Source organism: Ahaetulla prasina, chromosome 5, assembly GCF_028640845.1.
Source record: "Ahaetulla prasina isolate Xishuangbanna chromosome 5, ASM2864084v1, whole genome shotgun sequence".
Classification (NCBI taxonomy): Eukaryota; Metazoa; Chordata; class Lepidosauria; order Squamata; family Colubridae; genus Ahaetulla; species Ahaetulla prasina.
Genome location: NC_080543.1, coordinates 69,080,438 through 69,100,382, shown reverse-complemented (window position 1 = coordinate 69,100,382; position 19,945 = coordinate 69,080,438). Strand labels below are relative to the sequence as shown.

The 19,945-nt window shown below is 45.1% G+C and overlaps 1 protein-coding gene across 1 annotated transcript in view; it reads right to left on the bottom strand.

The window, feature by feature from the left end:
- The window catches only part of DMD (dystrophin), a 1,918,566-nt gene that overhangs the window by 1,345,666 nt on the left and 552,955 nt on the right, over positions 1-19,945 (bottom strand). The window contains exon 12 of the mRNA XM_058186507.1: positions 5,138-5,288. Within this exon, the coding sequence (XP_058042490.1) occupies positions 5,138-5,288 (151 nt within the window). The remainder of the gene's footprint in view (positions 1-5,137; positions 5,289-19,945) is intronic.

Below are 19,945 nucleotides of genomic sequence, written 5' to 3'. Positions count from 1 at the left end.
CTTGGTTCTGGTAGACCCTCCGATGAGCGTCGAGACCATCGACGGGAGGGAGCTGGTGGCCGGACCCATTAACTTCGCCACGCAGCCCTTGCGCCTTGCCATCGGGGACCACGAGGAGGCGATTCGCTTCTACGTGACGGCGGACCTCCACTTCCCAGTGATCCTCGGACTGGCCTGGCTGCGGACGCACGACCCTCAGGTGGCCTGGTCGCGGAACGCCATCTCGTTTCCCAGCCTGCAGTGTGTCGACCACATCCGCCACACCTGCGCCGGCCAGGAAACCCTAGGCCGGGCATGGACCAAGCCCCGCCAGACATGGCGGCGTGGACCCCTCGGCACCTGATTTTGGACACCGGGTGTGGGTGGGTGACTGGCGGAAGGATCGGCGCACGCGCTGGTGGATTCAGGGGCCACCACGAACTTTATGGACCGGGCCTTCGTGGACCATTTTGGTGTCCCCTTGGTTCTGGTAGACACTCCGATGAGCGTCGAGACCATCGACGGGAGGGAGCTGGTGGCCGGACCCATTAACTTCGCCACGCAGCCCTTGCGCCTCGCCATCGGGGACCACGAGGAGGCGATTCGCTTCTACGTGACGGTGGACCTCCACTTCCCAGTGATCATCGGACTGGCCTGGCTCCGGACGCACGACCCTCAGGTGGCCTGGTCGCGGAACGCCATCTCGTTCCCCAGCCTGCAGTGTGTCGACCACATCCGCCACACCTGCGCCGGCCAGGACGTCTTCACCCCGGCCGTCGCCGTGCCTCCTGAGCTGCAGGACTTCGCTGACGTCTTCAGTGAAAAGGAGGCGGACCGCTTACCCCCGCACCGGCCCTACGACTGCCCCGTGGACCTGCAACCCGGCGCCCCGCTGCCAACGGGACGCCTGTATTCCATGTCCGAGCCCGAGTTGGCCGCCCTCAGGGACTTTCTGGACAAAAATCTGGCCCGAGGGTTCATCCGGCCTTCAAGTCCCTCTGTCGGCCCCGGTCCTCTTCGTAAAAAGAAGACGGGATTTGCGCCTGTGTTGCGACTACCGCCGGCTGAACGCCATCACGGTGCGGAATCGCTACCCCTGCCGCTCATCCGGGCTGATGGACCGGCTGCGGAGGCCTCCATCTTTACCAAGCTCGACCTCCGGGGCCTACAACCTGGTGCGGATGCGTGAAGGGACGAGTGGAAGACGGCGTTCGGCACCCGCACGGACACTATGAGTACACGGTCATGCCGTTCGGGCTGACCAACGCCCCACCGCCTTCCAACATTTTATGAGCGATGTGTTCCGGGACATGTTGGATCGGTTCGTGGTGATCTACCTGACGACATCCTGGTCTACTCGGTCCAGGAAAGTCACCTCCAGCACCTCCGCCTGGTCCTGCAGCGCCTGCGAGCACCAGCTCGCCAAGCTGGAGAAGTGCTTTTTCCTCCGGTCGTCCATCGAGTTCCTCGGGCACATCCTCTCACCCGAGGGGATCGCCATGGACCCGCGCAAGGTGGAGGCCCTGAGCAGCTGGGAAGCCCCGCGTCGGGTGAAGGATGTCCAGCGGCTGCTAGGCTTCGCCAATTACTATCGGACCTTCATCCCGGGCTTCGCCATGCTGACGGCTCCGCTCACCCAGCTCCTCCAGAAGAAGGTCCCATTCCGGTGGGGTCCCCCGCAGGAGGAAGCCTTCACGGCTCTCAAGAAGGCTTTCGTCACGGAGCCCATCCTGCGACATCCCAACCCGCACCGGCCTTTCGTGGTGGAGACGGACGCCTCCAACGTCGCCCTCGGAGCGGTGCTGCTACAGGCCCCGGCGGATGGCGGCACTCTTTTTCCCTGCGCGTACTACTCGCGGAAGCTCAACCCTTCCGAGCGCAACTATACCATCTGGGAAAAGGAGTTGCTGGCTATCAAGGCTGCGTTCGAGGCGTGGCGGCACCACCTGGAGGGGGCCCGGCATCAGGTGGAGGTCCGAATGGACCATCGGAACCTCGAACATCTCACCACGGCTTGGAAGTTGAACCAGCGGCAGATCCGGTGGTCTCTGTTCTTTGCCCGGTTCAACTTCCGCGTCACCTATATTCCCAGCGGCCACAACCGGAGGGCGGATGCCCTGTCCCGTAAGCCGGAGTACCTGAGCGCCCAAGACCCTCTTCCTCCACGGACCGTACTACCGGCGGAAGCCTTGGCCGCCGCCCGGGAACTGGTAGACTTATGGGCCCGGGTGCGAGAGGCGCAGCGCCAAGACGCCTGGTCTCAGCAGCGGCGAGCAGAGGCGGGCCCCACGTCTCCGTGGACATTGGAAGACGACGTACTCAAGTTCCGGGGGCGGTTGTATGTGCCCATGGGACCACTTCGGTCCCTTGTCCTGACCCAGTGCCACGACAACCCTGCTGCGGGCCATTTCGGGTTTTTCAAGACTCTCAACCTGGTGACACGGACCTTCTGGTGGCCCCGGGTGCGGCATGATGTCCGTGCCTATTTGACGTCCTGCGTGCCGTGCCGGCAAGCCAAGGCCGCCACGGGGTCCCCTCCCGGTCTCCTCCAGCCCTTGCCGACTCCTGACAGACCCTGGGGGGCGATTTCCATGGACTTCCTGACGGACCTGCCGCCGTCCTCGGGGTTCACCACGGTGCTGGTGGTGGTGGACATGCTCACCAAGATGGCACACTTCATCCCGTGCCGCGGGCTGCCCACTGCCACCAAGACGGCCCGTCTCTTCTTGCAGCACGTCTTCCGCCTCCACGGTCTGCCGGACAGGGTGGTGTCGGACCGTGGGGTGCAGTTCACGGCTCGCTTTTGGAAGAGCCTGATGGCCGCATTGGAGGTGCAGGTGTGCCTGTCGTCGGCGCACCATCCAGAGACCGACGGCGGGACGGAGAAGGTCATCGGCGTCCTGGAGCAGTACCTCCGGTGCTTCGTGAACCAACAGCAGGACAACTGGGCCGATTACCTGTCCCTGGCAGAGTTCGCATTCAACAACTCCCAACACACCTCCACCCAGACCACCCCATTCCAGGCCAACTTGGGGTACCATCCACGGCTCTTCCCTCTGGCGCCCCGGACTCCCCGGTTCCCGAGACACAGTCCTTTCTCTCCGAGTTGCACGCGGTCCAGCAGATGGTGCGTCGGCAGCTGAATCGGGCGAAGGAGGACTACAAGCGGGTCGCCGATCGTTCCCGACGGGCAACACCCTCGCTGGTGGTCGGAGACCGCGTGTGGCTCTCCACAAAGCATCTCCCGTCCAACCGGCCGGCGAAGAAACTGGACCACCGGTTCATCGGTCCGTTCCCCGTCGAGGCGGTCATCAATCCGGTGGCCTACCGGCTGACCCTGCCGCGTTCCATGCGGATCCATCCCGTCTTCCATCGGTCCTTGCTGGTCCCTGAGGCCCCGCCATCTCCCCTCCGGCGCCCGGCGCCACCCGTCGCTGTCGACGAGGACGGGGTGGAGGAGTACGAGGTGCACAGCATACGCGACTCCCGCTGGCTGAAGGGGTGCTTCCAATACCTGGTTGCGTGGCAAGGGTACGGGACCGAGTTCACCTGGGTCAACGCCTCCGACGTCCACGCCCCAGACCTGGTGCGGGCCTTCCACGAGCAGAACCCGGCCCGACCGCATCCCGATCGTCAGCCCCGGGGGAAGGGCCCTGCAGTGAGGGATAGTGTTGTGTCTTGCCCGCCCTCAGAGCAGCCGGGGCCTTCTTATCTGCTCCCGAACACGGAGGAATGTATGCCTCCCGGCCCCAGTCCTGGCTCCATGCCCAGACAAACTGCAGAAGAAGGAGCACCTCCCGGCCTCAGCCCTGACTCCATGCCCAGGCAAACGGAGCAGCTAGACCCCTCCCCCTCCTCCACAGCATGTGAGCCTGAGGAGGGTTTATTACCAACAGCTGATTGGAGTGACCCTCGCATCAGAAGATTGGATAGGCGGAGGCAACAGAAGGAAGGGAGGGGCAGGCCTTAATGAGTGCTGAGTCATGGAGCCACACCCCATGGCCTATATAAAGGATCTGCTTTCTGGCAGTCTCTGAGTCAGACAAAAGTCGAACTTATCTTGCTGAAGTCACTTACTGGTCTCCTGCCTGCTCTGAGGACTTTGCTAGGACTTTGGTCAGAGCTGCAGAGGCAAGCCTGATTCGGATTTCCCTGACCCGGCCGTCAGCGGAGGAGTGGGACACGACAAGAAGGTTAAGTTAAGGAAGAGTAAACGAGCAGGCCCGAATAGGTAACAAATGAAAGTTAAAAGGTGATGGATAAATGACTGTACATTAAATATGATGATAGAAAATGAAAATAAAAACTTTTGGGAAGAAATATTTTGAATCTATCAAATAACTCCAGCATCAAGTGTTTCATTAAAAAGTATATCTCATCCATGGAGGGTCAGTTATACATGATGTTAAAAATAAGTAAAGAAAAAAGTAGAAATACAGAGAGCATCATACACAACATTAGTATCTATTAAAGCATATCTGAGATTTTATTAATCAGAGTTAATGGTGTGTGTGTGTGTAAGAAAATGTCTTAGACTACAACAGAAATGCACAACAGAAGCACATTTTATCCAGTTCTTTTGTTCATTATGTGCTGGTGTATGGGTTTTATAATTAAATTCATTTTTCAAAAATACTTCATCTTTTGTATATAAAGGCAGGTACTCAGCTTGAATACTTTACTGTGCTTGGGGGCTACAATATAAAGTCACAACACTGCTAATGAGATTAGAAATCCCAATTATAATAACTAATAGTGTTGATTAGCTAGTAGAGTACTTTAAAAAGAAAGCATAAGATAGCAAAAGAAGGAAACTAGTATAAAATCTGAAATAATAAAATCTGAAACATTATTATTGTATTTTGCAATAAATAGCATATTGCAATTCCCTTTCCTCTTATCATTTCAGAATATTTTCATTATGTGAATAATGAAAGAAAAATAAGTAAATAAAATTATAACATCCTTATCTTATTAATACAAAATCTATTTCTATGCAATGTTCCAAAATGGTGGTTCCAAAAAATTTTCATATTAAATTAGAATTACAAAACAAAGTGTTTCATTTTATATAAATATTGCATTTACATAATACTCTGCTGACTTTTACACAAAGAAATGCTAAAAAATAATGTGGCTCTTGAAAACTACAGCTTACCTTATGTTCTTCCACCTGCTTCTTTAAGCTTTCTAGATCAGGCCCCAAAGGTTCTGACTCCATCTTTGCTGTTCTTTTTTCTGTTTTAGCTAACCAGTCAGATAGCTCAGTGAGCTGTTGGTTTTGTAAATCCATTAGAACTTGGTGTAAACTAGAAATAAATATTTTTTTTAAAATCAATAAAAATAAGCTAAAAAATTCAATATATTTGTTACATCTTGAATCTTTAGTTGAATAACTTAAACCTGTTGATTAGAAATTCTATTACAAATCATTGTTTTAACACTCAATCTGTAGCTGCATTTCTATAATCAATGCAAATGAAACTAAAATGAACAAACTACAGAAGACAGTATCAATAGACAAAGACTTTTTAAGAGTTTGTACTCAGAAATAAGTCCAATTCGGCAAAGAGCAAAAAGGAAACTGACAATCATTTTGAAGTCAGCTGAGCTGTCTCTCTCTCTTTCTTGCTCTCTCTCTCTCTGTAATTTGATAAAACGGCAAAAGTAGCGTGAACATTTTTTGTATAAGTTTTATTAAAAGTTTTTAAAAGAAGATAACATTAAAAACAAAAACTAATACAAAGTAAAGAAAGAAAAGAAAAAAGAAGAGAGGGGCCTCTGTGGCTCAGACTGGTAAGACTGTCTGTTATTAACACAGCTGCTTGCAATTACTGCAGGTTCTAGTCCCACCAGGCCCAAGGTTGACTCAGCCTTCCATCCTTTATAAGGTAGGTAAAATGAGGACCCAGATTGTTGGGGGCAAAAAGTTGACTTTGTATATAAATATACAAATAGGATGAAGACTATTGCTAACATAGTGTAAGCCGCACTGAGTCTTCGGAGAAGGGCGGGATATAAATGCAAATAAAAAAAAAGAAACAGATGAAAGGATAAAATGCAAAAAGAAAAGATAAAAAGAAATAGGAAGAAGCTTCAAATTTCTTTTTCAGCAAATACAAATACAAAAATACTTCTTACTCTATTGCTACAAAAAAGCTCTTTCTTCTAATATCTAATATTTTCTATACATCAAAACTACAAATAAAAAGTTCATTTTTTTCTGTTTCATACAAAAAGTCTCTAAACGGGTTACAGTCAGCAATAAATGTGTTTACTGTCTTTCCGGTAATCAAAGAAGTAAACAACCATGAATTCTTGACTGAATATATGTTTTTGCTTTGCCTCATCAATGCCCCTTCCCAGTACTCAAACAGACCAAAATAAATGATAGGTAACTCTGTTACTCTCATTATCCTTGCATGGTTCTTGTTTTTCATATTTGCTTCTCTTGTATTTTTGTTAAAACTGTACAATAGTCTTCCAAAATAATTGAAGACATCATCTCCCCAAGCTCATTGAATTCCCATATCCATTCCTATTCTTCCGGGTTTATGCCCTTAAAATACCCAGTGACATAAGGAAGATCAAAATTTGATCAAAAGTTACCTTCCCTTCAATTTGTTCTTGAGAGACTCTTACCGTGAAATTCTAATATAATAACATTTAAGGTTTATACAATAATAAAAGCCTTCTGAGTTCAATTTCATAACTTCAAAGAAGCTGTCAAATTCATTTGAATTACTCCAGTTCAGGCAAGACTAGTATACCAATGTCCATCCTCTGAATTGTTCTGTTGGGACATGTTGCAAAAATCATCCATTTCCAGACATTTAAACCTTAATTCAGTTGTCAGTTTTCAGTTAGGCTTGGTAGAAAATACCCTAAGCACTATTTAGGTGGTTTAGAATATTTATTACAGACAAACATGAAACTCTGACAAAATATTTGGTTGCTTATGCCAGAACAAACAATTTAAAGCCTTTACAAATCTAGTTTTAAAACATTAAAGTTCTTTTGCTGATTTTCTAAGTTAACAAAGTTTACGCAAGAGCAAGTAGTGTTGCAGGATTTCAAAGTCCATTTCTCTTCACTGATGCTACTCAAACACTTAAACCAATTTTTGGTATAACCTGATGCCTCAGAAGTTGGGGTTCTCCTCAGGGGTGAAATCTAAACATTTTCCCTACTGGTCCTGTGGGTGTGGCTTAATTGGTGGGCGTGGCTTGGTGGTCAGATGACTGAGTGGGCGTAGCCAATAACAATAAATAATAAAAATAATAAACAAAATATAAAAAACAATAAGAGGTACTGAAAACCAACTTTCACACTTTACACACACACAACACAACTGACTCACACACAATATAAAAGCAGCTGCACTTCACACTTCACACAGCCACAAAAATCTCAAAAACCAACTTTCACACTTTACACACACACAACACAACACAACTGACACATACACACACACACACAAAATACCACATACAGCTTTCTGAGATTTTGTGTGTTTGTGTAGTTAGAGTGAAACACTACAGAAACACACCAAATCTCAGAAAGCTGCACAAATATTTTATTTTTGGATTATTGTAATGCTCTCTATATGGGGCTCCCCTTGAAGTGCACTCGGAGGCTTCAGTTAGTCCAGAATGCAGCTGCGCGGGTGATAGAGGGAGCTTCGCGTAGCTCCCACTTAACACCGCTCCTGCGCAGACTGCACTGGCTACCTGTGGCCTTTCGAGTGCACTTTAAGGTGTTGGTTACGACCTTTAAAGCGCTCCATGGCTTAGGGCCTGGGTACTTACGGGACTGCCTGCTGTTACTGTATGCCTCCCACCGACCCGTACGCTCTCACAGAGAGGGACTCCTCAGGGTGCCGTCCGCCAAGCAATGTCAGCTGGCGGCCCCCAGGGGAAGGTCCTTCTCTGTGGGGGCTCCCACACTTTGGAACGAACTTCCCCCGGGCTTACGCCAAATACCTGACCTTCGGACCTTCCGCCGCGAACTGAAGACACATCTTTTCATTCGCGCGGGGCTGGCTTAAATTTTAAATTTTAAATTACATAAATTTTATCGATTTTAAATTTTTTACTAATTTTAAATGGGGTTTTGGTTTTTATAAATTTTTAAAGTTCTAGGCTAATTATAATAAGTTTTTTAACTTGCATTTTAAATTGTATACTGTAGTGTCTGTATTTTATTGTTGCCTGTACACCGCCCTGAGTCCTTCGGGAGAAGGGCGGTATAAAAATCAAATAAATAAATAAATAAAATAAATAAATTTTATTATTTTGTTTTATTTATATTTTTTTAGATCAGGGGTCTCCAATCTTAGTAACTTTAAGGTTTGTGGACTTCAATTCCCAGAGTTCCTCAGCCAGCAAAGCCAGCCAGCATTAGTTGCTCAGTGATGAAATAGATTAGCTAAGCAACTGATTCTGTCTGGTGCTGAAAGTGAAACTGGGGCTTTAGGGCTGGGAAAAAAGCCATGCGTTCGATCAGTAATCAGGTAAGTGCCTTAGAATCTCTTAAAAGGAGGTTTTCTACAAGTTTTCTACAGAAAACATGTTTTTAAGATTCTGCTGATGAGGAACTCAGGTGAGATCGCCAGAGGAGCCTTTAAATTTTTTTTAAAAAAAGTTTAAAGGCTCTGCCGATCTCAGCTGAGGGGCGGGATCCTCAAAGGCTTTTTTTTTTAACTTTTAAAGGCATGTTTCGGCTGAAGAAAAACCTGCTTTTAAAAGTAAAAAAAAACCCTCTGCTGATGGTGCAGCTCAGCAGAAGCAGGGGGCGGGGCCAGGGATTTTTGCTACCAGTCCTCTGAACCAGCAGCCGCCATCGCTACCGGATCATGCGAGCCGGTTCGAACCAGGAGCATTTCACCCCTGGTTTTCCTCCACTAGAGAAAGACTAGGAAAGGGTCTCCTTCTCCTTTGACCAGCTGAATGAAACTATGACATTTTCAATAAAATTTGCTTATGGTAAAGTCAACATTCCAGCAATAGAGGCACTTCCTGGGAGGTACTGGCCACCCAATAAAGAATTTGGAAGACCTGCAGTAAATACAATCTCGCATTCTTGACTAGTCAGGTGGGCAGATTTTCTCCTGTTTCAATTGTTATATCACCAATATTCTTGGCTCCCAGATATGCTCCCAGATGTTCTGTCAAATATGAAATGGAAAAAAGATTCTACACTAACAAAAATCTAAATTGCCCAGAATATAAAACTATGAGACTATTTGGGAACAATGAATAGACTATGAATAATACTATTGCAAAAACTCACTAGAAAGCATATAAATAGGAACAAGAGGAGGACTTTCTTCCCCAAGAGTTTCTGTTTTGTTTTCAGAAACAAAAGCCAGTTTACCTAGGGGGTTTCCTATAATTTTATCCCCACAACGGATGGGGGAAAGTGAGCTCCGCTGAGCTCTGTGAATCCCCGAGCTGATGAACTGCTGTTTGAGGGGTCTTCGGACTGGAGCTGTCCTGTAGGGACAGTGAAGAAAGAAAGGTGCCTCAGATGACTGAGAGGAACCGGCAAGTTCCTCGGAGGTCAGAGGAAAACTCTTCGACTCAATGGCGGAGGCAATGGCTATGGCAGCCATCACTAAGCTGGAGCAACCAGACAAAGTTTTTGAGCAGGAGCAGTGATTTGGATGAAATATTGAAATGGGGTGAATGAATACCAACTCACAAAGAAGCACTCTAAATTTTACATTTGCAAAAAAAATTTTTTGGCGGTGGAATAGTGGCTAAATTAAGAAGGACTGTAAACACAGTAAAATAAAAGAAATGGAAGCAGTACCCAAAGACCTGAGAGAAATTTGACTTTTAAAATTGAAGCAGAGACCCCTCAAACAAAAAGAAAAAAATAAGGGAACCCTTAATTAAAGCTGGAAAATTTGGAGACTTTTAAAACTTGTTAAGACTACAAAAGAAAAAAAAAAGAAAAAAAATTGGAAGATTTAAAACTACAATGTGGTGGAATTTCTTTTATTTTCTTTTCCCTCTATGAATTGGAATTAAGTAAATTGGGACATGGGTCTTAAATGGGACTAATTGGAATAACTAAAAAGTTAAAGCAAAACAAAGCACGGTTCTAAGTAAAGGCAACAAAATGGATACCTTCGCTAATTGTTGATTAGAATAGTGGATTGGAAAGTGACACCTTCAGGTAGAAAAAAAAATTACACTGACTAATATTTGCTGTGGAAAATTTCTTTACTGAAGTGATAAGGCTGGTGAGAACCGAAAGAGTGGATTTTGTCAACAAACTGTTTGACTCTGATAAAAATAAGGACTACAACCCTGAAAATAAAAAATGGCACAGGGAATAATTGAAATGATGAAAAAGATGCATATGACTTTTAAGCAAGAAATAAATAAAATAATAATTACAAGACCTTATGGAAAGCAGGAACCAGAAGAAACAAGAGCTGCACCGGAACTGACAGCTAACAAAGAATCCATGAAGCAAGAAAGGGCGTTAGAAGATGAAGAAAAAAATAGTGATGATGAATTATTGAATGATTGTGAAATTTTAAAACAGTTTAAGGGGAGAGGTGAAGGGATCTCCAGAAAAAGGGAAAATAAAAAGAGAAACAGCACGAAGAAGTTGAGGAAAGTAAATGGAAAAATACTGAAAACAAGAATGGGGAAAAAATAATAAGGCGAGAAGGACGAGACAAGGAAAGAAAGAAGGGAAGGGAAAAAATACAAAGTCAAAGGACTACATAGGGACTAATGGAGAAAAACAAAAAATGGGGGAAGGGAAAAAAGGAGAATGGATAGAAATATAGGACAAGCAAAGAGAGCAAAGAATTTTAAAAAAGAAAAGAAGAGAATTGAAATAAATTAAGGGTTGAAATATTAATGAAATAGAAATATACAAATATTAGATTCTTTGAAATGATGAAAATGTTTGAAGGTTATTATGTTTTTATTAAGAATAATGTAGAAGTTAATATGAAAAAAAATAGTTTTGCTTGTTTTTTATTTTCTGTATAGGATTATGATAACAATTTAAAAACTGTCATTGAAATTTAAAGATATGATTGATGTTGATGTTATGTAGAAAATTGAAAAGAAATAAATTAGTAAATGGGAATATAAGGGTTTAACATAAACGGGAATAGAAAAAACGGGGGGGGGGGGAAGAGGGATACATTTGATTAAAGATTAAAATTGGAGGTGGAGGGTAAGATTATATTTTTAAGAGAAATGCAAATAGGGAAATAAAAAAGGAAGGAAAATATATTGATGAAAGCATATAAGAAGTGTTGGAAAAAACCAAATTGGATGTAAACATGTACCTGGCTGATATTTTGTTAAGAAATATTGTATGTTGTTGTTTGTGTATAATTTTTTTTAAAAAAAACTTATTTTTAATAACCTCAAAATACTGAGAACACTAGTAGGCTTTCGGTTCTAGCCATACAATAAGTAAATGCAAAGAACAGAATTCAATTAGTGTCCTTCGTTTTGTATTTATTTCCCTATTATTTCTCATCATCCTGTCAAAGTATGAATATTTATGGACTGGAATCAATCAGCCAATGGGGACTTAATTGAGACATGGTAACAAAGTCAGCCAATGAATAGGCATGGTAATAGGCTCAGCCAATGAAGGCTGTTTTAGAAACAGAAACTTAAGCTAGAAGTCTGGGCATAGCTTAGGCAACTGAGTCTGTGCAAAAGCTTAACTGCCCTGTATAGAGGAGGCTCTCTTGGTATTAAGCTCTGAGCTGTGAAGCTGCAAACTTGTCTGTCTGTTGTACTCTGCTTGTGTTTTGCTTGTAACTGTTACCATGTTGAAGAAGAATTTATATTGGTATTGTACATTTATCTTCATGTATTATATGTTTATAAAGATGTTAATGAATCCTGCTGCATCAGTCTGCCTGTGTATATTTTAATTTCTGCAACAAACTCTGAAACATCCCAGATGTGGTTGATATTTATGAGGGAGAAATTCAAAGCTGCCACAGTACTTTTGTCTTTTGGAAGCTGAATCTCTTGGTGATGAAGTAAGAAAGAATGGAATTATTTATTTAAAAAAGTATACATTAATTAAATTAATACTTAGCAAGTCAAGCTTCACATAGCTTCAGAGCAGTAAATGGATGTTGTAGTCTTGGATAAATAAAAATACAGTCAGAAATTGGCTCAGCAGCAAAACATAAATGATAGTCTGAGATTGTATAGATGTGTAGCTGATTTTGGAATGATGTACTCTAATCTGTTAAATGATTGTAGATGGCAATTTCAGAGGTAAGGGTCAGTTCTAAATCACTCCTCCTACAGTCACATCAGTAAAAGAAAATTACCATTCAAAACTTCAATTGGTTTAGTTCAGAACTAAATTGGCCTTATATCCTCCAATCCCCTTAAATCAAAGTTCTGCTGAAGACTTTTGAAATATTTTTTTTATTCTTTGGTTTTTCTATGAACTGAAAACTGCAGATGCTGTACAACCTCTACCCTTCCATCAGTTGTTTCCTGTCGCCCAAACAATTAGATGGTGCTTTAAGGAAAATAGGAAGATAAAAATCTTAATTTTTCAAATGTTCAGGATTGTTGTGAATGTACACATATAGATTTGGAGAAAGTGATGCTAATTAGAAATCTGGCAAGACAGTTTTGAGATTCTTATAACAAGGACTAATTTCAGACATTATTCTCATAAATATGAGGCTGAAAAATCCATCCAGGAAAAGTCTTGCCAGGCATGGGAGGTATAAAACAGAATACTGAAAAATCAACACCTGGGGCTGATTAGCACTAGAGAGCGATAACATTAGGACACTTGGATGCACTTCTTAAAACCAGTCTTTTACCTTCAGCCATGAAGTTAAAGACATGCTACACTGGTGTCTTAGCTGTATGTTGTATGAATATGAATGGGAATAAAACATCAATGATGTGCTAAATATTCAGCCATCTTACAATAATAAAGTAGCATTTTATAATTCTGATGAATTGACCAGCTATTTGGATTGGTTCAATACCCTCCCCCCAATGGATCGTATAAAAGACATTTGATCATTCTATACTATGTAACAGACCAAAATGGTCAAGACCATGTTTCAATAACACAATCCAACATAAACAGAACATCACCACCCTTTAATTCTCATTTCTCCCAAGGTGAACAATGTAAGTTTTTAAATCTTGAAGGAACTACAGACCTGTCATCTGATGAAAATCATAATTAGTAAAATAAATTAAAGATTTCTGAATCTCTTAACATATTTTCCTTGCTTGGGCCCATTTCATTGTTTTAGCTAACATCAGTGGTGGGTTCCTACCGGTTCTGTCCGGTTCTACCGAATAGGTAGTAACTTTAGGGACTAGTTCTCTGAACTGGTAGTAAGAGTAGCCTGGCCATGCCCCCAAACCAGTTCCCCGGTCGCTGCTTGCTTGCCCACCTGATGTGTCCCTCAGATGGTAAGTTGACCAAAGCTGGCAAGTGGCTGGCTGGCAAAGAAGCCTCTCAGCTGCCTGGCCACAGGGCGCCAAAAAGTCCTTCAGCTGGTGAAAAGCAAAGATGGTGGCAGTGGCCAGAGGTCTTTTTGGCACCCTGCGCCCTCAGCTGGGTGGAAAAGAAGCCTCTCAGCTTCCAAGTTCAGCAGCAGGCTTGGTCCCTTCACAGGGTCCGAGAAAGATCAAAAGGCATGGAGCACTTTAAGGAGAAAGTCAGCATAGCCCCCTAGACGAGGTAAAAGAAAATGAACCACTGAAGGAAGAAGCCCCCGAAACTGCTGGCGTTGCAGCCCCCCCCTCCCCACAGCTTGGAGCTCCAAGTGGAAAAGGTCCTCGGCTATTGCAAAGAAGCAGCAGCTCTGGGTGCACCATGCCCGCTTCATGGTGTGGCGCACCCAGAGCTGCTGCTTCTTTGCAACAGCCGAGGATGGAAGAGTTCACTCAGGAGCGATACCAATGAGGAAGGTGGCTGGATCCTCTGCATAGCCCAAACTCTCTGGGATAGGTAAACAAGTGTGGGGAGGTGAAGGTGTTGTGTCTTGCCCGCTCTCACCGCAGCCGGGGCCTTCTTATCTGCTTCCGAACGCTGAGGAATGTCCTAGTATGCCTCCCGGCCCCAGCCCTGGCTCCATGCCCAGACAGGCTGAGGAGGAGGAAGCACCTCCCGGCCCCAGCCCTGGCTCCATGCCCAGGCAAACGGAGCAACTAGACCCCTCCCCCTCCCCCACAGCATGTGAGCCTGAGGGAAGTCAATTACCAACAGCTGCCGACTGGAGTGACCCTCGCTTCAGAAGAATTGATAAGCGGCGGCGTCAGAAGGAAGGGGGGGGCAGGCCTGGATAAGTGCTGAGTCATGGAGCCACACCCCATGGCCTATATAAAGGATCTGCTTTCTGGCATTCTCTGAATCAGGCAAAGTCTAACATATCTTGCTGAAGTCACTTTCTGGTCTCCTGCCTGCCTTGAGGACTTTGCTAGGACTTTGGCAGAGCTGCAGAGGCATGCCTGATTCGGATTTCCCTGACCCGGCCGTCAGCGAAGGAGTGGGACACGACAGAAGGGGAGCGGGCTCAGCACCCCCATGTGTTGCACCTCCTTCCCAGCCTTTGCCTGCACCTCCGTGCCACCAGCATCTCTCAAAGCTGCCACTTCTTTGAGCTGTGACAGGGACTGATTTGATTTGATTTATTGGATTTTTATACCGCCCTTCTCCCGAAGGACTCAGGGCGGTTTACAGCCAAGATAAAATGACAATAATATACAAATAAAACAATGAACTAAAAAACTTATTAAACATATGGCCGCATTAAAACATTAAAATGATAAAACCCCATAAAATTTATAAAATTTATATCAAATATTAAAACTATTAAAAATCCTATGCCAGTCCTGTGTGAATAAACAGACAGGTCTTCAGCTCGCGACGGAAGGTCCGAAGGTCCGGCAGTTGACGAAGCCCTTCCCCTGGGGGCCGCCAGCTGACATTGCTTGGCAGACGGCACCCTGAGGAGTCCCTCTCTGTGCGAGCGTACGGGTCGGTGGGAGGCATTCAGTAACAGCAGGCAGTCCCGTAAGTACCCTGGCCCTAAGCCATGGAGCGCTTTAAAGGTAGTCACCAAAACCTTGAAGTGCATCCGAAAGACCACAGGTAGCCACAGGTAGCCAGTGTAGCCTGCGCAGGAGTGGTGTTACATGGGAGCCACATGCAGCTCCCTCTATCACCCGTGCAGCTGCATTCTGAACCAACTGGAGCCTCCGGGTGCTCTTCAAGGGGAGCCCCATGTAGAGAGCATTGCAGTAATCCAAGCGAGAGGTAACAAGAGCATGAGTGACCATGCATAGGGCATCCCGGTCAAGGAAGGGGCGCAACTGGCGAACCAGGCGAACCTGATAAAAAGCTCTCCTGGACACGATCGTCAGGTGATCTTCAAAAGACAACCGCCCATCCAGGAGAACGCCCAAGTTGCGCACCCTTTCCACTGGGGCCAATGATTCGCCCCCAACAGTCAGCCGCGGCTGCAGGTGATTGTACCGGGGTGCCGGCATCCACAGCCACTCTGTCTTGGAGGGATTGAGCCTGAGCCTGTTTCTCCCCATCCGGACCCGTACAGCTTCTAGACACTGGGATAGCACTTCAATAGCTTCGTTGGGGTGGCCTGGGGTGGAGAAGTACAGCTGCGTGTCATCAGCGTACAGTTGGTACCTCACCCCAAAGCCATTGATGATCTCACCCAGCGGCTTCATATAGATGTTGAACAGGAGAGGCGAGAGAATCGACTCCTGCGGCACCCCACACGTGAGGGGCCTCGCGGTCGATTTCTGCCCCCCTGCCGACACCGTCTGTAACCGGTCAGAGAGATAGGAGGAGAACCACCAATAAATGGTGCCTCCCACTCCCAAACTCCCTAAACGGTGCAGCAGGATACCATGGTCGATGGTATCAAAAGCCGCTGAGAGATCTAATAGGACCAGGGCAGAGGAATAACCCCTGTCCCTGGCCCTCCAGTGATCATCAACCAACGCAGGGGCAGCCCAGTAAGCTAGGCACCTGAAAACAGTGCAGAGGTTCCCCGCAGTTCTTTGGCTCGTCTGGGCTGCAGCTGAGTCCTCTGCCCTGAGCTGGCAGATGGAGGCACCCCTCCCCAGACAGTTCTTTCCAGATTTGACTTGGAGGAAAGTGCAGCTCATGGCTGCTACATTTCACAGTGCTGGACGAGCAAAGAGGAAGAAACAGCCAGTGGAAAGCACAGAGCTGCTCCAGTCCATGTGTTCTCCAGGTCAGCAGCTGTTTCTCTCCTTCGTTAATCTTTATGGGAGTGTTTGGCACAGCACAGCAAAATTAAACAGCTATGACCCATGCTTTCCTCTAAGTCTCATCTGAAAAGCTCTGTGCAGAGAAAAGCTCCTGTTTCCCTCTGCCGCCCACAGTGCTTAGGGGAAAGCATGGCTCATGACTGTTAAATTTTGCTGTGCTGCACCAAACACTTTCCCATAAAGAGTAACAAAGGAGAGAAACAGCTGCTGACCTGAGAACACATGGACTGGAGCCGCTCTGAGCCAAGGAACTGCGGGGAGCCTCCCATGTGTTCCCCCCCCAGTCTTCACCTGTGTATCCGTGCTGCCAGCGTCTCCTGAAGCCACTGCTATTGGAGCCATGGCAGGGATGGGGGCAGCCCAGTAAGCTGGGCACCCAAAAACAGCGCGGAGATGCGCTGGGGAGGGGTGCAGCATGGGTGAAGGCTGGGGAGGGGTGCAGGAGGCTCTCCGCAGTTCCTTGGCTCCTCTGGGCTGCAGCTGAGCCAGCACAGGCTGTGCAGGGCACGGCTGGGAGCGTGCAAACCTTACCCTCCCTGACTGCCAGATTCTGCTGGCCTGCCTGCACCTCTGGCTGCAACCACAGGGAAGGCCCATCAGAGGCGAGAAGGGTTGCTTTTCTCCCAGAAAGGGCAACGGAGGGAAAGCTGATATGACCACTGCCACCCCAGCATGTACAGCCCTGGATATGGGGCTGGAGTGTCAAAAAAAAGTGTCAAAAAGTCCCAAAATTTTTTGCCACCATTTTGTTGGGTGTGGCTTGGTTGGGGGGGGTCATGTGACTGAGTGCATGAGTGACGTCAAGTTGGCCATGCCCACTCAGTCATCTCCCCCCCAGCCACACCCACAGAACTGGTAGTAAAAAAATTTAGAACCCACCCTTGTTAACATCCCTAGGTTTGTTACCATGAAAGCAGCTTCCTAGCTAGCAAAGGCAGTTAGTGTTATAGTCTAATACTGTTTGAACATTTAGCTCCACAGGTTATGCTGTGTTGCTACTGACTTGCTAAGAAATAATTTCCTAGCAGTTTAGCAGGTGTGATATCATTATTACTCCATTAAAACATTTTCATCCAGTTCTGAGAGAATTTTGTTAGAAATGTAAAATAGATTAAACAAAGCATATTGCATATCCATACTTCCTGCTAATTGCAGATATATAGATTATTGCAGTTATAGACTGCTTTCTCCTCTGTCAGAAAATATTCCTGGGAATTTAACTGTTCACACTGTTGGAAACCATGTTACTGTCATTATTTTGTGAGTATAAAAAGGTGACCTTAAAATAGGGTTAGCCTTAAGCTGTGACTTAAGCTGTTCTGCTTTTAATGCAATATTGTGGCATATGTGGCATTATTTGCCCTTAGAGATTCTTCTAATGAGGGTCACAAATAAGTCAAGAGCCAGATGTTCGCAAGGCAGAGATGTCAACAAACAATAACTGCTCAGCTATAAAGCCATGAAGCACAAGGCAAAGAATTCTTTAAACTGTGAGAAAGCTTGGAGGAAGAAGCAATAGATTTAAACAGCAACGACTATTATAGCAAACTGCATCTCTCATGTTAACAGAAGGCAATTGCAATAAAGATTCTTATATAGCTGCACTAAATACAATATCTGAGAGACTTCTGCTGAGTCAGAGTCTAGTACTCTATTCAAGCTATAAAAATCAGTGGCTGGAAATGTCATGAGTCCTGAATTCAGTAAGCCCAGGATATATTATGTATTCTTATTTCTGTAGGAGACTTTTCAGTCGAAATAATTATAATTTATTCAAAATAATGTACTTTTATATTTATTCACTGCTGACTTCCAGCAGTTTGATCCTAACCACCTCAAGGTTGACTCATCCTTCCAAGGTTGGTAAAAGAGAGAGAGAGAGAGGGAGGGAGAGAATAATGAAAAGGTCTTCAAATACAGTTGGCATACATAACAGGAAGATGATAATGTTCTGCAGCATAGAATGAAATATTTTATCTTTCTATAACATTAGGATGCAAAAGTTGCAAGAATGAGAAAGATTGCCAAGGAGGGATATATAAACAGACTTGAGAAAAGCCATAACTTTGTATAAAATTTAAATCACTGTCTTTTTTAAAAGAGCTGCCATAATTGTTCAGCTGTCATAAAAAGACCTAGAATGAATATAAAAATCCATTTTATACTATATCTACTATATATGTGTGTGTGTGTGTGTATACACACACACACACACACACACACACTACTAACATGGGCCACCTCTTGCCCATATCCTCTCATCTTCCTGGGTGACCTCAACCTGCCTTTTATTAATTGGATAACAAACGAATGTACAACTGAACCCATTCACACTACCCTGTACAATGCTGTTACAAATCTAGGTCTTGATCAACTAGTAACTAACAATACAAGACACAACAACTGCCTTGACCTCATCTTCTGCAACAACGCAAACTCAATTTATGGACTACAAATAAAAGAACCCTTTTCCAACAGTGATCACAGCATGATAGACTTTTGTCTCAATACACGCCCTTACAAAAATCTTCTTAATAATGGTATCCCAAACTACAATTTCAAAAAAGCCAACTATGAACTTATAAACACTGACCTCTCATATCTTGACTGGCAAAATCTATTCTCACTGCTGAAGACTATAGAGTTTTCCTACTTGAAGTCAATAGAATCATTAAACTATACGTACCACAAACCACCACCAAAATCAGAAAAAACAAATTACCCATATCAATAAAAAAGCTCCAATCAAAAAAAAAAAAACCCTCTGGAGAAGAAACAAAACTGGCTATGTAACCAACTTCAGAAACCGCTACAAAAATATATGCAAATATATTTGCAAATATATGCAAATAAAAATTGAATGCACCAATTACCACACCAAACAAGAAGAAGACCTTCTATGCACAAAATCCAATCGTGCTTTTTATAATTTTGTGAACAACAAACTTAAAGACTCGAGATCCATCCCACCACTAAAAGGATCTAATGGCAAAGAATATAATGATGAAACAGTTAAAGCAAACCTCTTTAACATGGTCTTTCGCTCAGTATTTGTTAACAGTAATGGCTCATACCCATCATTCCCCAGTTGTACCAACAATGAGTATGATGACCTAAAACAAATAGATTTCACAGAAGATAATGTTGAAAAGGCCCTTCGCAAACTGAAACATCTCTATCTATTGGACCTGATGGTCTATGTGCATACTTCTTAAAAAAGCTTTCTACTAACTTAGCAGAACCCCTAAGCATAATCTTTGAAAAAGCTTTCACGACCAGCTCCCTTCCCAAACTTTGGTCACTAGCCACGGTCATCCCTGTCTTCAAAAAAGGTGTTCTGTCCCTCTCCTCAGTCTGGGACACACGAGCGATGACTTAATTAGCTGGCAACTATCAGCTCTGGCAGCAAACTAGTGAGCGTCTGTCAAGTGTCTCTGTTATCTCTCTTGATGCCGATGAGTCAGCCAGGAAACTAGGAACAAACAGGACTTCAACTCTAATTCTCTCCCTCTAAGCAGTTGATTTGCTCGCCATGAAGTGGTATAGCAGCCCTTGCTGCTTTTATATCCTGTGGGGTGTGGCTCCATGACTCAGCACTTCCTAGGCCTGCCCCACTCCTGCTTCTGTTGTTCCCGCCTCTCCTGCCTACGAAACCTAGGGTC